Source organism: Oncorhynchus clarkii, chromosome 31 (genome assembly GCF_045791955.1).
Source record: "Oncorhynchus clarkii lewisi isolate Uvic-CL-2024 chromosome 31, UVic_Ocla_1.0, whole genome shotgun sequence".
Classification (NCBI taxonomy): Eukaryota; Metazoa; Chordata; class Actinopteri; order Salmoniformes; family Salmonidae; genus Oncorhynchus; species Oncorhynchus clarkii.
In genome coordinates this window covers 7,594,015-7,610,648 of record NC_092177.1, presented here as the reverse complement: position 1 = coordinate 7,610,648, position 16,634 = coordinate 7,594,015, and the positions used below count along the sequence as shown (strand labels likewise).

The window sequence follows — 16,634 nt, the reverse complement described above, 5'->3', positions numbered from 1 at the left end:
TGGTCTTACAGGATTGAGACAGAAGCCAGCAGAGTCAGGGATGTGGCCCAAACAGCACCCTATTCCCTATATAAAAAAAGTGACTTTTGACCAGGGCTGGGAGTCTGGCTGAGGTGGTTTATCACAGAGGTAATCGCTGACTGACTGATCCTTGGGGGTTAGCAGATTCTTCGTAAAAAAAAAGAAGCTTAATTTCCTCTGATACAAAAGAAAAAAAGACATGACTGACAGGTTAAAAGCAATATGATGGAGACCAATTGTACCCTGTTAACTCAATATAAAAATGCACATATTACAGCACCTACAGTATCCTGACCATACTCTGCTAGCAGAGTGCTCAGGTAGGCTAACGTTAACGTTTACAGCAACCAGAACAGGCCTACTGTAGTGCTATCAACTGTCAGCATTAGGGAAGGAAAGGAAGTCAGGAAAGGAAGCCATTCAAGACTATTGGGACAAAGCCTGGATACACTACAACCTATGACCCAATCCTCCAGACATATAACTGGACAGCTTTGGGGGTAAATATGTTGAGGACTTATCTACCTTAGGATCGCAATACATATTGAAATCGATTATCAAATATTTAAACCAATTAAAATAAAAAAAAGGTGTTGCATTGGTCATTTTTGGCCAATCGGGTACGTGCGCATGTATGTGTAACCAACATACGATGTCAATAGCTACAATATATTGGGAGTACACTAACAGAAAGAACAGCATTACTGAAAGACAAGTGATCTACATTTAGTCAATGCAACCATCAAAAAACAGTAGATTATAAATAAAATGACGACAACAATCATGATTTTTGGGGGGGGGGGGAGGGCATGATATACCAGCTAAATTCACTTCCCAAGTTTAATGTGTTATAACAATCACTGTATGAACAGTTATACTTGTGGTAGAGTTCTAGAACACCAACAGTAATGAACACATCCCACGGTTACGATTTCTATGGATTCCAATTCCAAGGCAATTGACCTTTTTTTCATTATATAATCGTTGGAATGAATACAAGTAGTACTTGTTGTTATTGACATGGGATAATAGACCCCTTTGACCCTACGAGAAACAAAACAGCTTTGTAGAAACTTTACATATTTTGCAAGTGGGACGATCGTCAATAGCCGATAATCTCATGGGTATATTGTCTTAAATATTACATTTGGATCATTTCAACCTATTACACACAAATGACTTCAGTTCCTGCATAGAATCATATGAAGCAGATGTTGAATCTCCCCCCAAAAAATGAAGAGGTTAAAAAAGAAACGCATCTAAATTATAATATATTTCTGAATAGCGAAAACAGTGTTTCACAAGTAGGCTTATAAAAAGTCAAGTATAAACAACATTACAACAGGATATCTACAGTTCAGTAGGAAAAGTATAGTTGAAATCACACCGGGTCAACAGAAAACTAACTGATTCATGCTGCTACCACCCAGCTGGCTCCACGGTCAGAGAACAAATGGTAGAGAGGACCTTAGTGCTTTCCAGGGTCAATATTCTATCGCTCTCTTCTTCCAAACCCAGTTGCGGTGGACTGATCTATAGACAAGAGTAGAGGAAAAGGTTTAGCTCTTAAGCAATCAGCCACTCCAGAGAACGAGAGAGAGAGAGAGTTTTGCAACAAACAAACAAACAAACATTCAGGTAACTTTTCCCAACCAGATATCCTGGTTGGAGGATGCAGAATTTCCTGCTTCCGGGTGATCTTCCAACCAGGTTTTCCAGAAGTTTGCAACCCTTTTTTCCACAGCCATCTGTTGTGTCAGCGTACCCATGTTCTCTGGTGGTGGTCTGGAACCATCCCCGGCGCCGGCCCACCTGGGTCCTCTGGGCTGGGGGAACGATGACAGCACCGGGAATCACATTTTTATTCATACAAGTCCTTTTTTACATAAATTGTCACTAAGTGCTTTACGGTAACCCAGCCTAACAGCTAGTAGCTGCTTCGTGGCCAGGGGAAAACGCTTCTCTGTCAGTAGCTATTTTTTATTTTATTTTATCTTTATTTAACTAGGCAAGTCAGTTAAATAACAAATTCTTATTTTCAATGACGGCCTAGGAAGAGTGGGTTAACTGCCTGTTCAGGGGCAGAACGACAGATTTTGTACCTTGTCAGCTCGGGGATTTGAACTTGCAACCTTTCATTTACTAGTCCAATCCACTAGGCTACCCTGCCGCTATAATCTAAGGGTAGTGGCTAGCGGTCCATTTGGGATTGGGTCACTGGATCATATTCACTAGGAACCAAAACGGAAGAAAAACAAACCAAAATAGGGAACGACAACCTGAAAAAGGTCCAATAAGAAAACGCTTATTTTCTTTTTCGATTTTGCAAAACAGTTTCCACTAATAAATCTATTGTGATACGGACCCTTACCGGTGTGAAGTCGCTACGTTCCGTTTGAGCTACACTGCCGGCGGCCGCGGCGATGTTGAGGATCCTGGGTTGTATTGTCCGGACGTCCTGTCCCGGGCCTCCTCCTGGAGCCACCTGCATAAAGGGACCACAGTAGGGAGGGCTCAGAGGGCCGTTCATGGTGCCTGAGGAGGGGTCTGAGGTACGCCTCTCCTGCTGCTGCTGGCCCTACCAGGGAACACAGGGACACACACCTCGGTGACCCCGGTCAGAGCAGAGTAAAGCAGGACAAGCAGGCAGGTAGAGGAAGCACAGCGTCCAGTCACTTGGATTTATACAACAGATCTAGCAGAAGAATGTTCCAGTAGTTTGAGATATAACTGGAGTAAAGCACAGCCCTAGTTGGTGCTCCTCAAACAGACAAGAAGTGAAGCACAGCACACAGCCATTTGTACTTATCTAAAATCAGGAGAAATCCATCCTATTGCTGTCATTACTTCAGGGATGTCTTTAAGTGCCATGTGAAACTAGACTGATAGGGCTTGTCTTCACATGACTGTGGTGGTAAACCAGTCTGTCTGACTGAGGGGTTAGCCTATAATACCTGTACTAATGGACTAGGATCACCACAGCCATGTGAAGACAAGCTAAACCCGTCTATAGTGGGAGATGAGAAGAGGCCCGGTGACTACAGTACCCGTCTATAGTGGGAGATGAGAAGAGGCCCGGTGACTACAGTACCCATCTATAGTGGGAGATGAGAAGGGACTGAGGCCCGGTGACTACAGTACCCGTCTATAGCGGGAGATGAGAAGAGGCCCGGTGACTACAGTACCCATCTATAGTGGGAGATGAGAAGGGACTGAGGCCCGGTGACTACAGTACCCGTCTATAGTGGGAGATGAGAAGAGGCCCGGTGACTACAGTACCCGTCTATAGTGGGAGATGAGAAGAGGCCCGGTGACTACAGTACCCATCTATAGTGGGAGATGAGAAGGGACTGAGGCCCGGTGACTACAGTACCCGTCTATAGCGGGAGATGAGATGAGGCCCGGTGACTACAGTAACCGTCTATAGCGGGAGATGAGATGAGGCCCGGTGACTACAGTAACCGTCTATAGCGGGAGATGAGAAGAGGCCCGGTGACTACAGTACCCGTCTATAGCGGGAGATGAGAAGAGGCCCGGTGACTACAGTACCCGTCTATAGCGGGAGATGAGAAGAGGCCCGGTGACTACAGTACCCGTCTATAGCGGGAGATGAGAAGAGGCCCGGTGACTACAGTACCCGTCTATAGCGGGAGATGAGAAGAGGCCCGGTGACTACAGTACCCGTCTATAGCGGGAGATGAGAAGAGGCCCGGTGACTACAGTACCCGTCTATAGCGGGAGATGAGAAGAGGCCCGGTGACTACAGTACCCGTCTATAGCGGGAGATGAGAAGGGACTGAGGCCCGGTGACTACATTACCCGTCTATAGCGGGAGATGAGAAGAGGCCCGGTGACTACAGTACCCGTCTATAGCGGGAGATGAGAAGAGGCCCGGTGACTACAGTACCCGTCTATAGCGGGAGATGAGAAGAGGCCCGGTGACTACAGTACCCGTCTATAGCGGGAGATGAGAAGAGGCCCGGTGACTACAGTACCCGTCTATAGTGGGAGATGAGAAGGGACTGAGGCCCGGTGACTACAGTACCCATCTATAGCGGGAGATGAAAAGGGACTGAGGCCCGGTGACTACAGTACCCGTCTATAGCGGGAGATGAGAAGGGACTGAGGCCCGGTGACTACAGTACCCGTCTATAGCGGGAGATGAGAAGGGACTGAGGCCCGGTGACTACAGTACCCGTCTATAGCGGGAGATGAGAAGGGACTGAGGCCCGGTGACTACAGTACCCGTCTATAGCGGGAGATGAGAAGGGACTGAGGCCCGGTGACTACAGTACCCGTCTATAGCGGGAGATGAGAAGGGACTGAGGCCCGGTGACTACAGTACCCGTCTATAGCGGGAGATGAGAAGGGACTGAGGCCCGGTGACTACAGTACCCGTCTACAGCGGGAGATGAGAAGGGACTGAGGCCCGGTGACTACAGTACCCGTCTATAGCGGGAGATGAGAAGAGGCCCGGTGACTACAGTACCCGTCTATAGTGGGAGATGAGAAGAGGCCCGGTGACTACAGTACCTGTCTATAGTGGGAGATGAGAAGGGACTGAGGCCCGGTGACTACAGTACCCGTCTATAGTGGGAGATGAGAAGGGACTAAGGCCCGGTGACTACAGTACCCGTCTATAGTGGGAGATGAGAAGGGACTGAGGCCCGGTGACTACAGTACCCGTCTATAGCGGGAGATGAGAAGGGACTGAGGCCCGGTGACTACAGTACCCGTCTATAGCGGGAGATGAGAAGGGACTGAGGCCCGGTGACTACAGTACCCGTCTATAGCGGGAGATGAGAAGGGACTGAGGCCCGGTGACTACAGTACCCGTCTACAGCGGGAGATGAGAAGGGACTGAGGCCCGGTGACTACAGTACCCGTCTATAGCGGGAGATGAGAAGAGGCCCGGTGACTACAGTACCCGTCTATAGTGGGAGATGAGAAGAGGCCCGGTGACTACAGTACCTGTCTATAGTGGGAGATGAGAAGGGACTGAGGCCCGGTGACTACAGTACCCGTCTATAGTGGGAGATGAGAAGGGACTAAGGCCCGGTGACTACAGTACCCGTCTATAGTGGGAGATGAGAAGGGACTGAGGCCCGGTGACTACAGTACCCGTCTATAGTGGGAGATGAGAAGGGACTGAGGCCCGGTGACTACAGTACCCGTCTATAGCGGGAGATGAGAAGGGACTGAGGCCCGGTGACTACAGTACCCGTCTATAGTGGGAGATGAGAAGGGACTGAGGCCCGGTGACTACAGTACCCGTCTATAGTGGGAGATGAGAAGGGACTGAGGCCCGGTGACTACAGTACCCGTCTATAGCGGGAGATGAGAAGGGACTGAGGCCCGGTGACTACAGTACCCGTCTATAGCGGGAGATGAGAAGGGACTGAGGCCCGGTGACTACAGTACCCGTCTATAGCGGGAGATGAGAAGAGGCCCGGTGACTACAGTACCCGTCTATAGCGGGAGATGAGAAGAGGCCCGGTGACTACAGTACCCGTCTATAGCGGGAGATGAGAAGAGGCCCGGTGACTACAGTACCCGTCTATAGCGGGAGATGAGAAGAGGCCCGGTGACTACAGTACCCGTCTATAGTGGGAGATGAGAAGGGACTGAGGCCCGGTGACTACAGTACCCATCTATAGCGGGAGATGAAAAGGGACTGAGGCCCGGTGACTACAGTACCCGTCTATAGCGGGAGATGAGAAGGGACTGAGGCCCGGTGACTACAGTACCCGTCTATAGCGGGAGATGAGAAGGGACTGAGGCCCGGTGACTACAGTACCCGTCTATAGCGGGAGATGAGAATGGACTGAGGCCCGGTGACTACAGTACCCGTCTACAGTGGGAGATGAGAAGGGACTGAGGCCCGGTGACTACAGTACCCGTCTATAGCGGGAGATGAGAAGAGGCCCGGTGACTACAGTACCCGTCTATAGTGGGAGATGAGAAGAGGCCCGGTGACTACAGTACCCGTCTATAGTGGGAGATGAGAAGGGACTGAGGCCTGGTGACTACAGTACCCGTCTATAGCGGGAGATGAGAAGGGACTGAGGCCCGGTGACTACAGTACCCGTCTATAGCGGGAGATGAGAAGGGACTGAGGCCCGGTGACTACAGTACCCGTCTATAGCGGGAGATGAGAAGGGACTGAGGCCCGGTGACTACAGTACCCGTCTATAGCGGGAGATGAGAAGGGACTGAGGCCCGGTGACTACAGTACCCGTCTATAGCGGGAGATGAGAAGGGACTGAGGCCCGGTGACTACAGTACCCGTCTATAGCGGGAGATGAGAAGGGACTGAGGCCCGGTGACTACAGTACCCGTCTACAGCGGGAGATGAGAAGGGACTGAGGCCCGGTGACTACAGTACCCGTCTATAGCGGGAGATGAGAAGAGGCCCGGTGACTACAGTACCCGTCTATAGTGGGAGATGAGAAGAGGCCCGGTGACTACAGTACCTGTCTATAGTGGGAGATGAGAAGGGACTGAGGCCCGGTGACTACAGTACCCGTCTATAGTGGGAGATGAGAAGGGACTAAGGCCCGGTGACTACAGTACCCGTCTATAGTGGGAGATGAGAAGGGACTGAGGCCCGGTGACTACAGTACCCGTCTATAGCGGGAGATGAGAAGGGACTGAGGCCCGGTGACTACAGTACCCGTCTATAGCGGGAGATGAGAAGGGACTGAGGCCCGGTGACTACAGTACCCGTCTATAGCGGGAGATGAGAAGGGACTGAGGCCCGGTGACTACAGTACCCGTCTACAGCGGGAGATGAGAAGGGACTGAGGCCCGGTGACTACAGTACCCGTCTATAGCGGGAGATGAGAAGAGGCCCGGTGACTACAGTACCCGTCTATAGTGGGAGATGAGAAGAGGCCCGGTGACTACAGTACCTGTCTATAGTGGGAGATGAGAAGGGACTGAGGCCCGGTGACTACAGTACCCGTCTATAGTGGGAGATGAGAAGGGACTAAGGCCCGGTGACTACAGTACCCGTCTATAGTGGGAGATGAGAAGGGACTGAGGCCCGGTGACTACAGTACCCGTCTATAGTGGGAGATGAGAAGGGACTGAGGCCCGGTGACTACAGTACCCGTCTATAGCGGGAGATGAGAAGGGACTGAGGCCCGGTGACTACAGTACCCGTCTATAGTGGGAGATGAGAAGGGACTGAGGCCCGGTGACTACAGTACCCGTCTATAGTGGGAGATGAGAAGGGACTGAGGCCCGGTGACTACAGTACCCGTCTATAGCGGGAGATGAGAAGGGACTGAGGCCCGGTGACTACAGTACCCGTCTATAGCGGGAGATGAGAAGGGACTGAGGCCCGGTGACTACAGTACCCGTCTATAGCGGGAGATGAGAAGAGGCCCGGTGACTACAGTACCCGTCTATAGCGGGAGATGAGAAGAGGCCCGGTGACTACAGTACCCGTCTATAGCGGGAGATGAGAAGAGGCCCGGTGACTACAGTACCCGTCTATAGCGGGAGATGAGAAGAGGCCCGGTGACTACAGTACCCGTCTATAGTGGGAGATGAGAAGGGACTGAGGCCCGGTGACTACAGTACCCATCTATAGCGGGAGATGAAAAGGGACTGAGGCCCGGTGACTACAGTACCCGTCTATAGCGGGAGATGAGAAGGGACTGAGGCCCGGTGACTACAGTACCCGTCTATAGCGGGAGATGAGAAGGGACTGAGGCCCGGTGACTACAGTACCCGTCTATAGCGGGAGATGAGAATGGACTGAGGCCCGGTGACTACAGTACCCGTCTACAGTGGGAGATGAGAAGGGACTGAGGCCCGGTGACTACAGTACCCGTCTATAGCGGGAGATGAGAAGAGGCCCGGTGACTACAGTACCCGTCTATAGTGGGAGATGAGAAGAGGCCCGGTGACTACAGTACCCGTCTATAGTGGGAGATGAGAAGGGACTGAGGCCTGGTGACTACAGTACCCGTCTATAGCGGGAGATGAGAAGGGACTGAGGCCCGGTGACTACAGTACCCGTCTATAGCGGGAGATGAGAAGGGACTGAGGCCCGGTGACTACAGTACCCGTCTATAGCGGGAGATGAGAAGGGACTGAGGCCCGGTGACTACAGTACCCGTCTATAGCGGGAGATGAGAAGGGACTGAGGCCCGGTGACTACAGTACCCGTCTATAGCGGGAGATGAGAAGAGGCCCGGTGACTACAGTACCCGTCTATAGCGGGAGATGAGAAGAGGCCCGGTGACTACAGTACCCGTCTATAGTGGGAGATGAGAAGAGGCCCGGTGACTACAGTACCCGTCTATAGCGGGAGATGAGAAGGGACTGAGGCCCGGTGACTACAGTACCCGTCTATAGCGGGAGATGAGAAGGGACTGAGGCCGGTGACTACAGTACCCGTCTATAGCGGGAGATGAGAAGGGACTGAGGCCCGGTGACTACAGTACCCGTCTATAGCGGGAGATGAGAAGGGACTGAGGCCCGGTGACTACAGTACCCGTCTATAGCGGGAGATGAGAAGGGACTGAGGCCCGGTGACTACAGTACCCGTCTACAGTGGGAGATGAGAAGGGACTGAGGCCCGGTGACTACAGTACCCGTCTATAGCGGGAGATGAGAAGAGGCCCGGTGACTACAGTACCCGTCTATAGTGGGAGATGAGAAGGGACTGAGGCCCGGTGACTACAGTACCCGTCTATAGTGGGAGATGAGAAGGGACTGAGGCCCGGTGACTACAGTACCCGTCTATAGTGGGAGATGAGAAGGGACTGAGGCCCGGTGACTACAGTACCCGTCTATAGTGGGAGATGAGAAGGGACTGAGGCCCGGTGACTACAGTACCCGTCTATAGTGGGAGATGAGAAGGGACTGAGGCCCGGTGACTACAGTACCCGTCTATAGCGGGAGATGAGAAGAGGCCCGGTGACTACAGTACCCGTCTATAGCGGGAGATGAGAAGAGGCCCGGTGACTACAGTACCGTCTATAGCGGGAGATGAGAAGAGGTCCGGTGACTACAGTACCCGTCTACAGTGGGAGATGAGAAGGGACTGAGGCCCGGTGACTACAGTACCTGTTTATGATGCTGCATCTGTAGTCTCTCCAGCTTGCATCTCTCCCTCTGGGCCTGGACAAGATGTCAGAGGAACAAACCAACAGAAATGGATGAACACACATCAGGAAAACCCACACATGGCAGGTGGAGGAGATGAGAACCTCCCTAGTCAATGCAAATTGCTGTGAAACAGTCTGCATCCCAAGAGGCACCCTATTCAGTGCACTATTGACCAGGGCCCATAGGTATGTGCACTACATAGAGAATGGGGTGCCATTTACGAAGCAGATGAAAGCAGCTCCTAACCTGATTGGTGAGGTTGGTCACCTGACCCTGCAGCCTCTCCACCTGTCTCCTCAAGTCCTCCTTTTCCTCGTTCATTCGTTCCCTGTCGCTCCTCTCTTTCCTAAAGTCCTCCTCAAAGATCTTCACCTGAGAGAGTAGATACAGCAATGGGAGGAGGATTACCTCAGGTACTAAGTTGGTGAGGGAGGAGAATTAACTCAGGTACTAAGTGTGTCTAACTGACCTGTTCCTTTAACACCGTTATCTGAGTGAGAAGCTCCTGCCTCAAGTTACTAGGCATGTCGTCATGGTTACCACTGGTGCCCTGGCACGGTGGCTGCTGGGAGGACGGGGGAGGATGCAGGTTCAGGGCCTTTTCTAAAGCCTGAAGGGTGGCAGAGGGAGACAGTAAATTAGAACACAGTACACACATACACAGTGTACACACACACAGTACACACACACACACGATAGAGACCCTGTTGAGGCGTTGTATCTCCTTCTCCTGGTACTCTCTCTGTTTACTGAGGGGCAGCAGCTGATCCTGCAGGTAACGAATCTTCTGCTTCAACTCTGTGGTCTCAGAGTTCAGACACTCCTTCTCCCCCTGAAAACATTGATACAACATAACCTGCTTCAACTCCACCTTTTCAGAGTTCATTCACAGTTTAAACCAGACTGAAGGATGTGAAATTCTGATAAGTAATGTTCCACATGTCAGAGACTGTCAGGTTAAAGGTCATCTGATGGTGACCTAACACTGACCAACATCATATCATAGTCAACCTGGCATGTTTTTGCAAAAAAGGTTCTACCCCCAAGCCATCAGACTGCTGAACAGCTCCTACCCCCAAGCCACCAGACTGCTGAACAGCTTCTACCCCCAAGCCACCAGACTGCTGAACAGCTCCTACCCCCAAGCCACCAGACTGCTGAACAGCTCCTACCCCAAGCCACCAGACTGCTGAACAGCTTCTACCCCCCAAGCCACCAGACTGCTGAACAGCTACCCAGACTATTTGTATTGAGCCCCTTTATTATTTACACTGAACCTTGCACTGGACTCTACCCACACATACTACACTGACAGTTCCAACACACAGACACTACATATGCTCACACACACATTTAATATCTATCCTGATTACCTAGTCACTTACCTACATTCCCTTCAGAACGTATTCACACCCATTGATTTATTCTACATGTTGTGTTACTGCCTGAATTGAAAATGGATTAGATTTAGATGTTTTGTCACTGGCCAATGGGGACTTTAATACAGTCACAGAGTTAAATGGTCAGAAAACGGAGTATGGATCAACAACATTATAGTTACTCTACAATACTAACCTAAATGACAGAGTGAAAATAAGGAAGCCTGTACAGAATAAAACATATTCTAGAACATGCATCCTGTTTGCAACAAGGCACTCAAGTGAAACTGCAAAAGATGTGGAAAATAAATGAACTTTTTGTCCTGAATACAAAGTGTTGTATTGGATTTGCCCCAAACATATTACTGAGTACCACTACACATATTTTCAAGCATAGTGGGGGCTGCATCATGTTATGGGAATGCTTGTCATCATAAAGGACTGGGGAGTTTTTCAGGATAAAAAAATAAATGGAATGGAGCTAAGCATAGGCAAAATGCTAGAGGAAAACCTGGTTCAGTCTGCTTTCCACCAGACAATGGTGCAGACACCAGACAATGGTACTTTTTGGAGAAATGTCCTCTGGTCTGATGAAACAAAAAGACAACTGTTTGGCCATAATGACCATTGTTATGTTTGGGGAAAAAAGGGGGAGGCTTGCAAGCCAAAGAACACCATCCCAACCGTGAAGCACGGGGGTGGCAGTATCATGTTGTGCAGGTGTTTTGCTGCAGGAGGGACTGGTGCACTTCACAAAATAGATGGCATCATGAGGGAGAAAAATTATGTGGATATATTGAAGCAACATTTCAAGACATCAGTCAGGAAGTTAAAGCTTGGTTGCAAATGGATCTTCCGAATGGACAATGACCCCAAGCATACTTCCAAAGTTGAAGCAAAATGGCTTAAGGACAACAAAGTCAAGGTAATGGAGTGGCCATCACAAAGCCCTGACCTCAAGCCTATAGATAATTTGTGGGCAGAACTGAAAAAGCGTGTACGAGCAAGGAGGCCTACAAACCTGACTCAGTTACACCAGCTCTGTCAGGAGGAATGGGCCACAATTCACCCAAATTATTGTGGGAAGCTTGTGGAAGGCTACCCGAAACATTTGACCCAAGTTGAACAATTTAAAGGCAATGCTACCAAATACTAATTGAGTGTATGTAAACTTCTGACCCACTGGGAATGTGATGAACGAAATAAAATCTTAAATAAATCACTCTACAAAATCACTCTCTCTTACTCTACTCTCTTAAAATAAAAAGGAGGTGAGATTATTTTATCCATTTTGAATCCCGGCTGTAACAACAAAATGTGGAATAAGTCTGAACACTCTGAAGGCCCCGGAGACTACTCTGAAGGCCCCGGAGACTACTCTGAAGGCCCCGGAGACTACTCTGAAGGCCCCGGAGACTACTCTGAAGGCCCCGGAGACTACTCTGAAGGCCCCGGAGACTACTCTGAAGGCCCCGGAGACTACTCTGAAGGCTCTGTACATGCGAATATTACATCAATTATCGTAACCTGGTATCCCTGCACATTGACTCAGTACTGGTGTGTGTGTGTGTGTGTGTGTGTATATATTAGTACTCTGCATTGTTGAGAAAAGGCTCATAACTAAGCATTTCACGGTTAAGTCTACACCTGTTGTATTCGGCGCATGTGACAAAATGTAACATTACATCAGAAAAATTTGCACACAGAAGAAGTTATTAGGATAATTCAGTTGCTACTGGCAGCCTGCAGTACCTCGGTTGGCCTTCAACTTGAGATACTCAATGAGAGGGGGCAGCACTGAGCTAGCCCGCAACGTCACTTCCTGGAGTAGCTTAATCTGTGCATGTTATGTCTACATACATATTTGATTTCCTTGGCTTCAAATTAGCTATTTTGAGTCCATTGTGTCACAACAGACTGGTGAGAAATACTCATTGGACCGTGGCTGAGTGGGCTGGAGCGGTTCTCCTCCACGCTGACATGCACGTGTTCCCAGCAGTGAAGACCGGACACACACACACACACACACACACACACACACACACACACACACACACACACAATGTTGTGTACGTTGATGGGTTTGTATACGTCTTGAGGACATGGTTGGGTCTATACTAGGTTTCTGTCTGTTCTCACCTGTACATTCTCAATCTTGGACTTGGCGAGCAGCAGCTTCTTATCGTAGTCCCGCTGCCTCTGTTCTCGCTCCGCCTCTAACTCCTGCACGGCCTTCTGGGAGTCCGCTAGCCGCTGACGCAGGTCTGTGATCTGATCGGGGGGAGGTTCAAACTCTTAAATACAGGGAGTATGTCTTTTCAACGAGACACATGATCAGAATCATCATTTCAGACTCAGAAGAATGATGTGGAGCAGTTTAGGGTTAGCCCCAAATCTCCGAGCCGTGGAAGTGTGTGTGGGCGTGTAGGTGTGTGCGTCTCAGTGTGTGGGTGTGTGGACCACAGCAGGAACAGTGAGTACCAGAGAGGTGAGGGGATTTCTGATGTGTCACTAGAACATGTGGTTGACACACACACACACACACACCCTGGGTGTCATCAGAGTACACACCACTACATCTTCTCCATCAACACACACACACACACACACACAGGTTACTTACTATATGAACACAGTGTGTGTGTGTGTGAGAGAGAGATAGAACATACCTTCTGTTCAAACTGTGACTTCATCGAGTTCCACTGGGCATCCCATTGCTTGTTAACATCCAGTACCTGTTATCATCATCATCACAACAGAAATATGACTGAAACCAATACGTCATGTACACATTTTTTCACAGACTCTCTCAAGCGGGAACACGAACACCTTATCAAGACTGTGTCCCAAAATGTCTCCCTATAAAAAGTGCACTACTATGTATTGACCCAGGTCAAAACTAGTGCACTACTATGTATTGACCCAGGTCAAAACTAGTGCACTATTTTTATTTTTTTAAGGGAATAGGGTGTCATTTGGGACATACACATTTATAACAAAGACTTTTTTTTACGTGGCAAGAGAACACCTGGTGTAACGTTGAGAGGGACTCACATCTTTCCTCTGCTTCTCTAGAAGCTTGATCTTCTTCTCGTAGGCCTCTGGGTCACAGGGCTTGGCCAGGGCTTTCTCCATCTCTGTGGCATTCCCCCTCCGCTGTAGTACAAGGGATATAAAACATGATGATTCTTTAAAAACAAAAGGAATAATCCAATTCCAAACCTGTTTTTTTTTGTTGGTATTTGTTTTCATTAGATCCCACTGTTGATACAGTGACAAAAATGCCCCCCCCCCCCCCATATCAGCAATCACATTTTCAAGACATAGGACTTTCAAAAAGCTAACTGTCAAAACATCACAATGATGCGTTTCGCAATAAATGATTAGAACCGTAATTCATTCACAGAGAACCACTCTGCAACAGGACAAGGATATGAAACATACATTGCTCTTAAAATTCCCCGCACTAGTACAGATCACCACCTACACAAGTCCTGTCATAAAAATAAACATGTGCTTTTTTGGGGAAGTCTCTCAGACATTCTACAGTGACCAAAATGGGACAATGTGGAAAAAAAAGCATTACAGTAGTACTACTGTCAATCACATCCCCATACTGTACAGTACGTTAGGATGAGACATCAGTCATGGTAACTATTCTACTACCGCGATGCCTGGCAATGACCTGACTCATACTGCCAATGCTCAATACGGAAACTAGAGTATTTAAAAACTGGAGTGTTTACTGTAACAGCGCACATCCTGAAATGATGCCGTGGCTTCCTAGACGTCTATGCTGATCATTCCCCCCTCTCTCTCTCCCCCCCAGCTTTTAATGTGCTCTGAATCAGACAGGTGCCATTCCATCCATTCTGGGGAGGGATTTTCATACCTTCTGTGGTGTGCTGACCTCCATCTTGGATCTAACGCTGGCAGTTTCCTTTTTCACCACGTCTTCTTTGGCTTCTGGCTGACCCTCGCTCTCTGCCGCGGTCTCTCCTGCTCCCGTTACCTGCTCTTTCAGCTTCAGGTTCTCTGGTCTGCAGTGACCAGCAGGGTTAGTGTCACTATGCAGTTATAGAGATATCTGGACTATGTATCACAGTGTTTAGTAGGAGGAATGTGCTGCTTGGCAGAGCCCTAGAATATTCTCTGGGAAGACCCTACAGCCCCACTGAGGTAGGGAGAATATTAGGGCAATTCCGGGAATCATCAGAAACAAAACTTTGACCAACTGTCACTTCACTTGAAGCTTTGTAGTTGCTGGACAGAGAATCATTGTGAAAAAGAAAAGTGAAAGTCCACTTATAATTTACTGACTACCAAGAGTTTATTGCCTTTATTTAAGCTCAATAAACTCCAACAAAGTACTAAACTTGACTTAGGAGCAGAAAACAGGATGAAGCCAACCGTTTCAATTCACAATAGTAAATGTAAACTCCTCCTCTCCCCTGGGGAGATGAAACCGAATGCAGAGAAAATACAACAACTCACCTCAACAGTTCCACATCTCCATTTCTGTACTGAAGGTCTTCCTCCATCTTCTTTCTCAGCTCGCTGTTCTCGTGTCTGAGCTGCTCACAAAGAGTCTAGACAAACAGAGGGACACGCATTAGTAACACAGCACTGTCCTCCTGTACCAGGACACACCCCCCCCCCCCCCCCCCTGACCGAGGCAGTCCCGTTCTGTTCCCCCTTTTCCTTCCCCATCGGACTCCATCTCGACCACGGTCACCATGGGACGCTCGATGGTGAGAGACTTCGGCCTGCCTACGGCCTGTGGGCTGACCAAGGTCCAGCGTCACCGAGGCGCCCGTGTCCGAGACATCAATTCCCTTCTGCCCACTGTTCTAGCCAACTACTCTAATACTGGCACCATCGTCACTCACTTTGGCAATCTGAGGAACCGTAGAAGGACTACAACATTGTCTTGAACACCCTTGTTGGCACAGGGAAGAGAATAATCATATCTGGCCCGATGCCGTACTATAGAAAGGGTTCGGAAAGTTACAGCCGCCTCGCTGCCCTAAAGGAGTCCCTGAAGAAACTTTGCACAGACAGGAACGTCTCTGTGACAATTTTGACTTGCTGTGGGAGCAACCAACAGTCTTTTAAAGAGAGGGGATTCTCCCTAACCACAGTGGTTCCAGGATGATCTCCTTCAACATAGTGAACCTCTAGGCTAGTGCTCCAGTCCCCCCCTGTCATAATAAGCAATAGTCTGGGTGGCCGGACTATTTACAGCAGTTCTTATAGCTTGGGGGCAGAAGCTGGTAAGGAACCTTTTGGTTCTAGACTTGGCGCTCCAGTACCGCTTGCTGTGCGGTAGCATGGAACGCTGCCACCCCAGGAAACTCAAGCTAGCAATAAAACCCGATAAAAGAACACCTTACGGCATATAAAGAGACACACACACACACACACACACACACACACACACACACACACACACACACACACACACACACACACACACACACACACACACACACACACACACACACACACACACATTAAAATTAATTTGTATTGTATTTTGAATTATATGATGTATTGTGTTATGCATTTCATTTGTTGTGTTTCGTTTCCTATTTGGACCCAGGAAGACTAGACGCTGGTTTTGCAACATCATTTGGTTCAGCATCAGGAATGACAAAATACACAACTGTTATTCGCTATTCAGGTCACATGCTGAATTTCCAGTCTTTGAAATACCTGTGTGGACATTTGTCTACTTGCCTGGCTGTCTACCTGCCCCTCTCCTCTGTCAGTTACCTGTAGGAGGGAGGTCCTCTGCTCGTTCTTCTGGACCTTGGAGGAGAGGTGGTGGAACTCGACAGCCATGCGTCCCAGGTGGGCTAGGAGCTGGTTGGGGTTGGACGCCTCAGCAAAGATACTGAAGGAGCTTTCTAGACGCTGTAGCTGACTGGTTAACTCCTGGTTCTCCTGAGGAAGCTGTCCTGTTCCTGCACCAGCCTGGAGATCAAATCAAACTGTATTTATATAGCACCTCCAAAACAATACATTTCTAGACAAATATGACATTAAGATAAAAAATAAATAAAAATCTGTTATTTCAAGAGAGAGTTATATGATAGCAAAACAAAGAGG

General features: G+C 49.1%; 1 protein-coding gene across 12 annotated transcripts in view; it reads right to left on the bottom strand.

The window, feature by feature from the left end:
• Nucleotides 1-808: 808 nt before the first annotated feature.
• Nucleotides 809-16,634, bottom strand: part of LOC139390917 (TNFAIP3-interacting protein 1-like) — a 32,726-nt gene continuing 16,900 nt past the window's right edge. For 3 of the 12 annotated variants that reach the window (XM_071138301.1, XM_071138300.1, XM_071138297.1), the window contains exons 6-18: nt 16,299-16,499; nt 15,018-15,112; nt 14,416-14,563; nt 13,578-13,679; nt 13,193-13,258; nt 12,663-12,794; nt 9,848-9,976; nt 9,614-9,754; nt 9,391-9,516; nt 9,103-9,156; nt 2,387-2,599; nt 1,787-1,847; nt 809-1,554 (exon numbers count right to left, since the gene is read on the bottom strand). In XM_071138301.1, the coding sequence (XP_070994402.1) occupies nt 1,514-1,554; nt 1,787-1,847; nt 2,387-2,599; nt 9,103-9,156; nt 9,391-9,516; nt 9,614-9,754; nt 9,848-9,976; nt 12,663-12,794; nt 13,193-13,258; nt 13,578-13,679; nt 14,416-14,563; nt 15,018-15,112; nt 16,299-16,499 (1,509 nt within the window). In that variant the 3' untranslated portion in view covers nt 809-1,513. The remainder of the gene's footprint in view (nt 1,555-1,786; nt 1,848-2,386; nt 2,600-9,102; nt 9,157-9,390; nt 9,517-9,613; nt 9,755-9,847; nt 9,977-12,662; nt 12,795-13,192; nt 13,259-13,577; nt 13,680-14,415; nt 14,564-15,017; nt 15,113-16,298; nt 16,500-16,634) is intronic. The other 9 variants (XM_071138303.1, XM_071138302.1, XM_071138298.1 and 6 more) reach the window with 3 other exon arrangements.